At 38.0% G+C, this 13,469-nt stretch overlaps 1 protein-coding gene across 6 annotated transcripts in view; it reads left to right on the top strand.

Moving 5' to 3' along the window:
• Positions 1–13,469, top strand: part of GYS2 (glycogen synthase 2) — a 42,305-nt gene extending 28,836 nt beyond the window's left edge. For 5 of the 6 annotated variants that reach the window (XM_061360056.1, XM_061360061.1, XM_061360029.1 and 2 more), the window contains 9 exons: positions 612–718; positions 4,008–4,067; positions 4,686–4,764; positions 5,404–5,517; positions 6,572–6,698; positions 8,549–8,644; positions 10,093–10,256; positions 11,429–11,509; positions 12,547–13,469. In XM_061360056.1, the coding sequence (XP_061216040.1) occupies positions 612–718; positions 4,008–4,067; positions 4,686–4,764; positions 5,404–5,517; positions 6,572–6,698; positions 8,549–8,644; positions 10,093–10,256; positions 11,429–11,509; positions 12,547–12,768 (1,050 nt within the window). In that variant the 3' untranslated portion in view covers positions 12,769–13,469. The remainder of the gene's footprint in view (positions 1–611; positions 719–4,007; positions 4,068–4,685; positions 4,765–5,403; positions 5,518–6,571; positions 6,699–8,548; positions 8,645–10,092; positions 10,257–11,428; positions 11,510–12,546) is intronic. The other variant, XM_061360070.1, reaches the window with a different exon arrangement.

Here is a 13,469-nt window from a genome sequence, read left to right as displayed (position 1 = left end):
AGCAATGGTTTGTGTGTAGCAGCAGTTTCTTCTATTATCTGATGATTTATATGATGTCAATTACAAGCCAGGCTGATGGGAAGTCAGAGTGTTCTGTGTGTCTGGCAGGCTCTTTGCCATGAGTCCAGGTAGATAATGGTTGCTATCATCCCTCTTTCTGCCCATACACCTGGGGAGCTAGAGTTGTAGAAAGTAGTTCTGCTTGCTGTTATAGGAAATCCCTTGCCCCATGCCTGGGCACACCTCGCCTAGTAAAGTAACTGTTCATTTCTTTAAGCCAACATATTTTGTGCCGGGTGAGAATACGTGTACGTTTCTTACTTTTTGCAGCCTATGTTCATATCCTAAGCCATGGCTTCTAAACCATTAGAAGTCAGGAAGATCTGTGTTGTCCAAATTGGAACTGGGTGACATCTGTTTACCTGTACCTATCCTCAACTATATCTCTGGCTTGACAAAAACTTCATAGCTAAAGGGAGAGGTATAAGATCAGAGCCTTCCTGGACAGCCAGACAAAGAGCATTGGCTTTTCCTGTGACTAATTCTTAAAGTTGGCTGTGATACCTTTTAGTGAGATTTTTCCTTTTCCTCTCCATCTTGTGTCCATGTAGGTTCATAAGACTGATGTTACAGTTGTTGTGTTCTTCATCATGCCAGCCAAGACAAACAATTTCAATGTGGAAACCCTGAAAGGACAAGCAGTCCGGAAGCAACTCTGGTAATTGCTGTTCTCACTGACGGCCTCGAATAGTGAATTGAGGAGACATGCAAAATTTGAATGAAGAATAACGCTTTCTTTTTGTTCTGCTGAAGTTGAGGATTGTGGGTAACTAGAATGTATTTGTGGGGATGAAAGAGATGGGAATGGTAATTAGAACTAGATGATTTTAAGGTCCTTTGCAACCCTAACCATTCTATTATTCTATGATTTCTTTTTTTTTTTGTCCAGATTATTTTTAGTAAACTGCCCTTGCCATTCTTTGTAACAAGTTAGCAAATAGTACTTGTTTTCCAGTAACAAAACCAAAGGTACTAGAAAAATACACTGGTCTTTATGTCTTCTGACTGTTTCTGGTACTCCCTTTGGACACACCATTGAGCTTCCACAAAGTAAGGACTGTCTGCTAATTTATCAGAGTGAGCTTCTCCGCCTCCAGTGGGAAAAACTAATTAATTATGTGTCCTCTTTTATTTAGAAATATGGAAATTGTACTGTCTAATCCAGCAGAATAACAGTTGTTAACAACTCTGTAATTTTCTGTATAACCTACAATAAGCAATGCGCACACCAAAGCAGTGAAACTTACAGCTATAAAGGGAAAATTGCTACAGCCCTTCTTAGTTTAACAGGTTTCATTTTACAACTTCCCAAACAAAAAGCAAAGCAGGGCAGACTTAACGTCACTTTAACTGCTGTGTGATCCTGCTAGAGAAAAGTATGTGTTGTGAGGTACTTCTGAACTGAGAGACATGGCAAAACTGAAGGTTCAAATTCATAAAGAAAATAAGTGGTGGGTTGTCAAGGATGACTTCTGTTTAAAAACAAAAGGTGAAAAAATGCCATCTCACTAAACATATTTACAGATTAATTATCTAAGCAGAGAAATTGAAATATTCACCTTATTAGTTAGGTAGAGCAGTTAAACTCTGCTTGCGGAGGTAATGAGGTTGGTCTTAAAGCTGAGGGACTAAAACCCACAAGACCTAGCTTCTGCTTTTATGCTTGTGTCTCACTGTTTAACCTCTTTCTGATGACAGTTTTATATTTATAAAATGATAGAGATCTAAATGACTTAAAAATCTGTAGATGAAGGCACTGTGTAAGAGAAGGATACTACTTCCCTTGTTATCTCATTAACTGCCTCCAGTAGATGATCTCTGGCTCAGTTCCTGGATATCAGTAATCAAGTTGAAATCTTCGATTAATGGATACTAAACCTGCACAAAGCCAGTGACAAAAATAGTTTAACAAGGATCACTGGAATCTTTTAGCTTTTGCCATATCTGGAAAAGAAGGCAGATAGCAGAAATCTATTTAGTCTCTAGATTATCTCTAAAATCATCACAAAGCAACTTCTTGGGACTTACAGGGTACTTTTTACCTGGTTACCACTCTGGAAACAGGTACCACAAATGCAGAGGTTGGAATTAATTGTCCAACTCTGACTTCCTACAAGCTATGTATCCAAGTTGCATTCACTGAAGAGTGGAGAGTGATGGTTCAGTCCAAATGATGTTTCCTCCTATACCACTTCAGAAAGTATCTAAGATGAGTGAAGGGAATCATCCTCTGAAATGGACTGTCACTCTCAGCAAATGTGTGGAGGATCTGTGCAACTAACTTAAAGTGTAGATGGCTGAAGTGTGAGGTAGCATAGGCAGAGTTTTTCATGAGAACTCTGTATGCAAGAACTGTAAGAAAACATTGGGAGTGCAATGGGGAAAAGCCATGCTTGCAACACATGTTTTTGGCCCCTGCTTTTTCTTTGATATAAAGTATGCAATGTCATATAACAGGTATTCATATATAACATATTCAATAAATAATATATGGATATTAGGGAAGTTTAAATTAGTTTAAATGTGCAAAGGATTTCCCTGTTGTATCTCTACTATGTAATTATTTTTCTACTCCTCAGTAATGCAAGCACAATAGTAACAGTAAAGGTGAGCCTAAAGTTTTGGAATAATGCAAAAAATTCTGCTTCCAGCTATTCTTCCCACTGTGCCCTGTAAAAGCAAAAGACCCTCTACATTATTATGGTCACAATCTGGAGCTCCTGGATAAAACCATGTGATAGTAGTATTATGTAATAATAATAGATTATTTTAAGGATGACACAGAAATTAAATATAAGATGAGGTTGGCACTTATAAAAGAATAGATGCTGGGTGATCTGGGATATAAAATCCTTCATTTCTTCCACTTCTGAAAAAGTGGTCTGTCCTAGCTGGCTTAAGTTTTGGACATTGTGCATGGCATGAGTCTATGAAAATATAGTCATGAAGGGAATAGCTTTCTTGGATTTGAATCAATTTTGTTTAACATTCAGCTGCTTTACAACTCATCCAAAATTAAGTCATCCACTGTTGTGTCTATGTGATTTGGGAGAGAACAACTGAAAACAGGTGTATGGGTTCTCGGCTTGATAGAGCTTAGGATTTCACTTGACAAGTTTTGTCTTAGCTCAAAGTATAATTCATAGAAACCAGGAAGGCAAGAAAAGTTCCATGAACTGTTTCTATTACTCAAACGGAGAGTGCATTTGCTATTTTGACAGCACTTCCAGGCACACTTTCAAGTTATTTCCACTAGGGTCAAGGTAATATAAATGAGTCTACATTTAGAACATTTGTTCACTGGAGTTCTTTCTTAGCTAAAATATAACATTTGTCTGGCACAGGTTTTATTATTAGCTTAAAACATGGCCTGAGCATTCCAGGAAGCATTTTGGTTTGCAAACTAATTTATGGCAAACTACCTTTTAGTCAAATACTTGGTTTCAAAATTCTTTGAGTTAGGAAATAGGGCAGAATATGAAGTGAAAAGCTTGCTTTAAAATGCATATTTAATTAACTCTTATATCTCACATCTTTCTACTAGGCCAAATTAAATTGGAGACCTCTCTGTCTTCATTAGTTTCCAGTGTTAATGGTCATCTTTCTTTATGTAGAGTCATATCTATGCTATCTTTCTCATAGCTGAGATGAAAGTGTAGTCTACTGATCAGAGCAAAATAGTAGAATTACTAATGAGATCTGCTCCTGGCTTTCTCAGTGCATTCATCTTTGAATGCAGATCAAATGCACAGTTGTGTTGAAACCCATCAGTGTGGCTGCTGGCTGGACAAAAGAGCTTTGAGAACCAGACCTCTGTCTGCTTCTGTATTCTTGGTTCCATCTGTATATGTGAAAGCACAATTTAATCTCCAGTAGCAGGAATCTCCTTTCTTCTGTCTCTGTCATGGATTCTTCTGTTTTATACATATATTTATTTATTTTCCCAGGGACACTGCACAATCTGTGAAAGAAAAGTTTGGAAAGAAACTCTACAATGCCCTGCTAAAGTGAGTGTATAGGTTACTTTGTTCTGCCTTGCAGAGCCACGTATTCATTCAGTTGGCTTACCTATGGTGTTTCTGTGCTTCTACTCTTGGTGTAAGAAATTTGGACATCTATAGGAAGGGCATAGGAGAAGAATATGGAACCGTTTGTTCCATATACGTGTTACTTGTTCAATAGGCATGTCACAGAGGAAAAATTCAAAGGTATTAGTGTCCCATTGTGAAAAGAGTCTCAACAGACATGGGGGATGTCTAAGTAACACAGTGAGCTTACTCACTGCCCGAAATTAGCTAACTCAGCTTAAAAAAGCACCAAAGTAATGTGTATCAGTGACTTAGTCATATCCTTTCAAAAGAACCCGTGATTACTGGAATTTCAGCAAAAACAAGGTGTGTCTGAAAAAGTACAAAAAAGGAATCCTTTAGCTTTTTTAGAAGCTAACTGGAAGGTCGGCAAGTGTATGGTAGAACAAAATGTAGGGATTATAGAAGGGCCATGAAAACAAAGGAAAGATTCATGTTGACATCAGCAGACTTCAGACCTTGTTTGACATTTCTTCATTTTCTTTATACAACTGATAATAAGTCAATTGGTAAATAGGTTCTGTGTTGCCTCTGCAGAGGAGAAATTCCAGACTTGAACAAGATTCTTGACCGAGATGATATAACCATTATGAAAAGAGCCATCTTTTCAACTCAGGTCAGAAAATGTACTATTTACACAAACATCTAGTATAAATGATTAATATGACTATGTGCCAGTGTTGTGTATGACATGTAGTGATACGCATTCATTGAAAAGAGGTTTTGAGCAAATATACTTCTCATTAGTAACATTTAAAGATTAGCTGTGACTGTTTTTAATGAGAGTATGACCCAAACCAACTCTTTAGGAGAATTCATGGATATTTTTCTCCAGTCACATGCAGGACACCAAAATTCCTAATTATTTTCTTCTGCACCAAGTGTGAACTTTAGTTCTGAGGCATGGATTCTTCCATTTTTAGAAAATATGTAAGGTCAGTCTGTTAAGGAGGCATAATACATTGACTAAAAACCTTTAAAATTAAATGGTAGGCTTTTCTAAAAGTTAGTACAAATGCATTTATTGTGGGGTAAATAAAACAAGTCCTTGACAGTTTTTATGGTCTCATTTGTGGCCTTATTTATATAGAAGACAATTTTATATGTTCATAACTTTCCTTTCTTCCCTAAAAATTGAAATAAATATCTGTTCACACCGATGACAAAATCTCTTACTGCCTTCCACCTTAGAAAACAGTAACAGGACTCTGACAACAGTTTTGTCTGGCTTATGGATTGCCTTTTCTCTCTTTAGCGACACTGTCTGCCTCCAGTGACCACCCACAACATGATTGATGATGGCAATGATCCAATCCTTAATACCATTCGACGCATTGGCCTTTTCAATAATCGTTCAGACAGAGTAAAGGTACATTCTGTCTTTTTAATTTTAGATATAAAATTCAATTTCTTTAAATAGTCTCAGTCTGGATCATTAGCATGGAAATGCAGTCAAATTCTTGAGAGGCCATATTATACTAATAAAGTAGTTCTCTCTTCTTCCCTTTCTAGGAGTAACAGCTAGTCAGTTCACAGATATCCTTAGTTTCTGTTTATCCAAGTTAATTTCAAGTTAGAAATCTCATGTTAGGGAATTGTTTTATTGCTACTTCCTTAAGTGAATGAGAAACCACTAGTCCTGAAATCCAGAGTGACAGGTCATTTGCAGCCAGATATAAAGCTCTATTAGATGCATTTGCTTAAAACTGGAGGTTCATCATTTGAGCACAGATATTTCTGGAGTATTGGTTCATCTTTTAAGAACAGCACCCTGATGCTGAACATTTGCTGTAGAAGGTAAACAAGGGTTTGAACCTGAGAAGAAATACCTGTTCAGGCTGTGCTCATGTTTACATAAACTTGAAGCTAAATGTGTGTAAATAAATCCTTTCCTCAATTCCACGTCTGCTATGCCAGATCAGAGAAATAATCAACACCTACTTTCACAAATCTGCCAACATTGTTTTTTTTTTTTTTTCCCCAAATTTTAAGGGCTTCATTAAGTACTGTAAAGATTCCTGTATTTCAGCTGGATGCTGTGAAGCTCAGAAGTACTGTATCCTCCTGAGGCCTCCTCTGGAACAAGACATGCCATTACTTTGTACCTTGGTACAACAGACCAAGAGAACCAATTTAGTATTGCTAAATGCCACAGCCTTAGGTATAACCCTCAATGCACACAGTCTTCCTTGATCAACAAGCATGAAGCTGAATACATGTCCAGAAAAAGGGTTCATTATCAATACTATTTCTAGGACAAGACTGCATACAGGCAGGATACATTTTAGTATGGGAAGATGAGCAAAGGAGGTATTGTCCAGACACTTAGAAAAAGACCAGAAGAAATTGCTTAAGCTTATCAATAATTAAAATGTACTGATGATGGTTTTCTTTCAATTCTAATGTAAGTTTTGAATATGCAGGTGATCGTACATCCAGAGTTTCTTTCTTCGACAAGCCCATTGCTGCCCTTGGACTATGAGGAATTTGTTAGAGGCTGCCACCTTGGTGTATTTCCATCATACTATGAACCCTGGGGTTACACTCCAGGTAGGCAATCTGTACCCTTAACTAGTACTGGGAGATAAATACTCATTCTGTTGATGCAGAGTAGCTTGCAGCCAGTTTCTTCTGGAGTCCTGAAAACACTCTTTTGGCTCTGTTTCCTCTGCAGTGCAAAGGTCTTACTTCTGGCAAAATTTGGGGGCCAGGTGGTATAAAATGGCATCTACTGACTGACAGCTACTCACATTTGTCCCTGCGTTGGACCCTTTCCCATACTCACATGTAATCTCTTGATTTTATGTGGCTTTAGAATTGAAAAATCATTTTAAAACTTAATCCTTAACTTGATTCAAGAATTTTAGAGGATTTAGAGCAGTATACATATTGAAAAAAGTAAGACAAGAAATCTGGCGCTACTAGTTGATGTAGTTCAGTGGATTTCATTCAAGATGGCAATTAAGTTTGATAGAATTATGTAATGCCTTATCAAAGATATTCACCACAAATACACTCAGTGGTAAAGAATTTCACAGAATTAAATGGAAATTCCTAAGGGTACCAAGAAAATATAGTTTCTGACTTTAATTATTGGGCTCAGATTTACAAAAGGCACTTACCACTTGATGAAATCATGCAAAACCATGAACTTGAATATCTATGAAAATCAAAGCCTAGCTGCCTGGGGTTTTTACGTCCTCCAATATGTGTTCTACATAATTCAGATCTAATAATTGGGGTATCCCTTTGAAGAGGGACATCTGAAAATCCGGGTTTCCCTCTGAAGAGCATTTTCTGTAAACCAATGACGCAGAATAGAAATATTGCAAATTTAGTCATTCTCCACAGCTATTTCCCTCCAAATAAGTGAGCTATTCAATTCCAAGTAAGATAGCTGTCTTGCATTCTAATCTCAGCTGAGCTATAAAGGAAGTGTGACAGCCAGAGACGATTTTGAAGAGAACGCTAAAGTAAAACTGGACAGAAATGTTAGACTTGTACTTGGCAGTTTTCAGGAACGCTGTGATTTACACTAACTAAAAGTGTATTTTCTTTTTCCTTTACTAATGCAAAAGCAATTCCCTTAGTTGACACCCATTTAAATCCTCCAGAAACAAAAAGTAACTTTTTAAAGGTAGATTTCTAGCTTTCATAGGCATCAGTTTACTTATCATATGAATGAAGGCCATGTAGCATTTAGCTGCCATGTAGCAAAAGCTACCCTTTTATCATTTCAGCAACTAGGGTATTGATCTGCTGTCTTAGGTGCAGTTTAAGTTCACCAACAAAAACTCTTTCAACCTGAGTAAACAGTTATCCTTACAGACAGCGATGATAGAAATAACTGTAATAGATGTATACATTTTCTAATTTTATAAAACTAGCGCCACAAGTACTTTAAATGTGGTCCTGAGTTAATGGTAGTGTTTGTTGGGTTTTCTTCTTGCTATAGGGACCTGTTCACAAGTAACGAATATCAAAATACAAAGTTTAATGTGCTCCAGAACTTAAGAGATTCAGGTTTTTATGTACTTGCAAATGAGTGATGTTCATAATTGTACATCAGGCTTCAATTTAAAATCCAAGCTAACAGTCCAGACCATATATTGAGGTTTTCAGTTTCAACACTGGACTACCAGAAAACATTCAGTTTGGCTTCTGGGAAACACAAAAATATGTTCACAAAAACAGTGTGAAATTTTCTTTTTAGAATTACTTTCTTTCTTCTTTCTTTCTCTCCAAACCCACAACAAAGCATAATAGTTTTCACTTGAAATTTTCAGGGCAGCTCTAGTGTTATGGGACCTTCTGTCTGCCTGTTTTTCTTTTTTTCTCTTAAGGTGAAACCATTCAAAGCATATTGTCCTGAAATGTTTTCTGTCTGTTTCTTTTGGCAGCTGAATGTACTGTGATGGGCATTCCCAGTGTAACCACAAACCTTTCTGGATTTGGCTGTTTCATGCAGGAACATGTTGCTGATCCAGCGGCTTATGGTAAAATTTTTAACACTACATCAAAGTACTGACACTGAGTTGGGAACATAAAAAGCACAGCAGTGATGCTGTTACTCCTCAATTTCATGCTTTCACTGGTGCAATGGAGTTCATTGGGTAATATATTCAGAGCTCTGAATATCTCATTATGTTGAACATGCCATTCGAGCTTTCATACTTATCCAAGCCCTTTCTGGTTCTGTCTTTTTTATCCCTTTAACCTTTTGCCTGCTTTATCCTTCCAAACTCAGTATTCCTCCTCCTACTACTAGTTTTCCAGCACTTCCCTTTAATGACTCAGGTTACACTGTAATGCTGTCAGCCCTTCAACAGAAACAGTGAAAATCTGCTTCTGTTTGAACAGTCCAAGAAGGATGTGATGGGACTTTAAGGCCAGGGAATCTCACCCCACCAAACAAAGAATAAATTATCATTTACACTAAAAAGTAAACCTGTGAAAATAAAAGGAACCCACTTACTTACAAATAAGAATCTGTTCATGAAAGTTTAGGAATGGTTTGTGATTGGAGCGTGGTGAGGAGGAGGGTAGCCAACTCCTGTTGTGTCAGGACGCAAAATGTGTCGAAACTAGGGCTTTCTGTGTCTTCTGTGCACAATTAGGCAATGGCAGCTCCACACTAGTTCAAATTATGCCCTGGCCTTAGGGGAAGGGGTAGAACTTGTTGCAAAATATAGCTAATCCTGAATTACTTGAGGCATATCTTTAAGAACCTTCAGACTTGCTCTTCTCTGCCAAAACATAGATGTGAGTGTTGACATAAATTACTGTACATTCCTTGGGGACACTGAGCACTTCAGTTAAGGTAGTTGTGTTTCTGTCTCATCCATGAAGATAGCCGAGGTCTACTACCTTCATTTTCCCAACACCCTGGTGTAAGGAAGGTGGTAAGAATAAGGTATTGATCTCAGCAAACTATAGAGGTGAAGTTTACCTTGGCACCTCTGCCAGAATTGTACATTGACTAATAAATGCAAGTTAGCAATCTCTGTGGAAACACTGGTATTTCTACAGAAAACACAGCCTTTCCACTACAGGGTGATTCTGATCATCCTCACTCATAAATTCTACTGCAAACTAGGAAAGCACTAGATTATTTTTTTAAGCAGTCAGTATTTTATCTAGAAACTCTTGAATCCTTTTGGACATACTTACACAACAACAATAAAGACTCTGAGTTTTGAATAATTTGCTGAATTTCAGCCTGAAAGGTAAAGAAAGTTAAAATAAAAAATACATATTTCCCTGCAGCTTTCCATTCCTTTAGAATAGCAATAAATATTCCAGTCATAGCTGCCTTCTAACATTAAAAAGAACGTATAATACATGTAATGTTTGTAAGACTATGTGACGGAAGGTAGAATGGAAATGTAAGAGGTCAAATCCCATTTTCAGTTCCACTTGACTTCACCTTTTTTGTGTCCTTCAGGCATCTACATAGTTGACAGGAGGTTCCGCTCACCTGATGAATCATGCAACCAGTTGACTCAGTTCCTGTACGGGTTTTGTCAGCAGTCCCGTCGCCAGAGAATCATCCAAAGAAACCGAACCGAGAGGCTCTCAGATCTGTTGGACTGGAGATACCTAGGCAGGGTGTGTGAAACTGTGTAATAGAAGTACTACACATTCCAGGCACATAGGTCTAGCTAGCAGTCTTTAGCACTATGCTACTACGCAAGGAGACATCCCTGCTCTGAAAAGCATCTCTCAAAGGTGCTAAAGGCAAAGCCAGCCTTTACAGTGTAATGTTTTCATTCTCCAGTGGTAAGGAGAGGCATGACTTAACTAAGTTAGAGCAGAAGCCAGTCATGCTGGCTGAGGTCTTTTTACTCTTGGTGCTAAAGGCCATGTAAAAAGCTTGTGTCTGACAACCCTACTTGTGTCACTGGCAACCCTACATTAAGAAGGGTTTGTTCTCCAAAGTCATCTGTATTCTTCCAAACATCCTACCTGTTCTTACTGCTGGGCCTTGAGCTCCCCAACCCTCCTGAATGACCTCTGTGCCTTGAAGGCAAAACAAAGGGTTTGACTTGACATAGAAAACACTGCAGTGCCACCTACTAAAACAGTAGCAAAGCAGTATTCTGAAATCCACAGGAGCAAAGAAGCAGATGCACATGCATCAGTTTTTAACTATTTTGGACCTTGTCCTGCTCTATTTGTGTGAGAACCTTTCTGTTTATATGGTTCTCAACACAGCATAAGACCCTGATATAACAAGCTATTTTTATCATGCATGTGACATGTACTTGTGAATATAGTGGATCCATAAATATTTTTGCCAAATTATTAAATACAAGGCTTCATAAATATTACTCTCTGTAACTGTTACGCATGCTTCCTATGCAAGGATGAGTCCAAAGGTCATGTAAATATACATGTGCACACTTAAAAATATAAATTTTCCTGGTTAGAAAAGAGCCAGTTCTATCCTGAGAGATAAAGAATACCTGTCACTCAGTAAGAACTACACTGACTGAGACAAATGCTGGTTTCTATCTTAATGCACTGGTCTTACAGAAACCTTATTAATCTTCTGTTCCAGACTCTACTTCAGCGTGAATCTAATGTGGATGTTTCACTACTTCACAGCAATGTGCTTATTAAAAGCTTTGAATATCAGTTCGATTCTGCTTAGCTGAAAACATGTATAGCCTTTGTTCAGCATTATCTTTTAGAAGATACTCATTTTAAGTTCCTATTTTACATGTTTAAATCTACCCAAGACTTCCTTGACTTGCAAAGGCTTCTCTTTCATATTGCAGTATTATATGCATGCCAGACACTTGGCCCTCAGCAGAACATTTCCAGATAAATTTGAAATGGAACCATGTGCTCCACCAAAGGTAAAGCCTGCTTTTAGAGATGAGTTCATCTGCGTATTAGCTATTCTTACAAAGAGAGAGAAGGAGAGTGACAGTGTGTGTGTACATGTGTGTGTGAGAGACAGAAAGAGAGAAGAGAGTTAGCAAGGTTCGTTTTAACTGAAGGGAAGTAGGAATTAATAGTTAAAAGCTCAACAAATCATAGACCCAGCCTCTAGTCAGGAGTTGTAACGGCATCAGATGCGAACACTAGGAATACCAGCTGCAACACAGGAACAGTTCATTGGGTCATTTAGAGTGACCTGGTTGGCACTATGCCACTTTAGACCAGCTGAGGAAATGGCCTTTGAAATTTTTATTAAAGAGTGGCAGCTTCTAATTTTGCTTCTGATAAATGTCATGGAGATGTTCTGCACAAACCAAGCAGAAGAGGAGCTGGGAAAGGACGCTCTAGGGAAAGTGAGGCGAAGAAAGCATCTAAGCATAGTCTGTGAGGAGGAAGCTGTGGTTGGAACTGCAAAGGGTCAGGTTTTGCATAGTGCATATTATCACCAAAGTGAGAAGGGAAGCTGCTCAGATCCAGTATAAGAACAATATTATCTGACACCAAATCCCCAGCACCTCTGGAGAGCAACACATTTGTTTTTAAACAAGAAGGGCAAAGGAAGCTCAAACCAACCCTTTCTTGGCTCTGGTTTTGCAGATATTGGCATTATAACTAGAAAGCAGTTTTAAAACTTGACGGAATTCTGAATTTTGATAAGCATATTCTGACTATGGGGTATCAAAGGATTTCATCCTGTGTTGACAGTTTTTTGGATCAGTAAAGGTAGTCATATTTTGCAAAAAGGAGTGCTAGAAGGGCAGCATGTTATTTATGCCACAGGCTAAAGATCACTGCCATACAAGCAGAGAGGACTGAGGGGATGTAGGGTCAAGGGAGTTTAATTTTAGAGTGCAGAGCACTTTCCTTGAAGTGCTAATTTTCTTAAATTGCTGTATACAACCAATTGAGGAACACTGTGATAATACATGCAACATGCTTCTCTCTCTGCCAGACGGAAGGTTTCAGGTATCCTAGGCCTTCATCAGTGCCACCATCACCTTCTGCCTCTCAGCATTCCAGCCCTCACAATAGCGAAGGTGAAGATGAAGATGAGGATGAAAGATATGATGAGGATGAGGAAGCTGAAAGGGATAGGCAAAACATCAAGTCTCCCTTTACCCTTGGAGCATTGCCACAACGGAAAAAGAAGCAGCACGGAGAATACAGGAACTGAATTTGTTGCTCTCACCCTGGCAAGGTCTCTTCATCCATTCAACAGTTTCTCCTGTAGGTTCCTAAGCTTTCTATTAAGGACAGTATGATATAATTAGGGGAATCTTAAATGTTATTGGAGCTACACTGCTGTAAATCCTAATATTATTTCACCTTAAAAAGTATTTTAAATGACAATCCTTCTGTACCCCTTTGAGACAGAAGAGATTTCTCAAGCTTAATAAACCTAGAGAATGAGACAGTCCCCTCAGGAGCTTATACAAACTACAGGCCATAACTTTGTCTACATAATCATCTATATTAATTATAGTCTATGCTGATAGCTCCATTATGGGTGTCCCAAATTAATTTCTGCTCATTTATGTTTCCCCTGTCCCTTCCTAAACTAATATGAACTTTAAGCCAGAGCTCAAAAATTTAGAGAAAAAAGTGTTGCACTGAGGAAACCTTGGCAGGGTTAAAAAAGATACGTGGAAAAGAAAACAGTGTTTCTTTTTACTTATGCTGTTTATTATAAGCTTACATCACTTAAAACATGTTTTTTTACAATACACAGAAATGTCTTGATCCAGTGGTAAAACATACTTCCTGTGAAACAAAATAAAGTCTTATGCAGTGGGCACTTGAATTTTAGAGACAAATGAAGTTATCTTTCTGAAGTCACTTAGACCCACAGTAAACAGCAGACCATTTGTTTTCTGA

The sequence above is a fragment of the Neopsephotus bourkii genome, unplaced genomic scaffold, assembly GCF_033783945.1.
Source record: "Neopsephotus bourkii isolate Nb327-2 ecotype Australia unplaced genomic scaffold, CSIRO-AGI_Nbou_v1 NB_107, whole genome shotgun sequence".
Taxonomy (NCBI): domain Eukaryota; kingdom Metazoa; phylum Chordata; class Aves; order Psittaciformes; family Psittacidae; genus Neopsephotus; species Neopsephotus bourkii.
The sequence above is the reverse complement of the archived record's forward strand: the minus strand, read 5'-3'. Positions and strand labels throughout refer to the sequence as shown.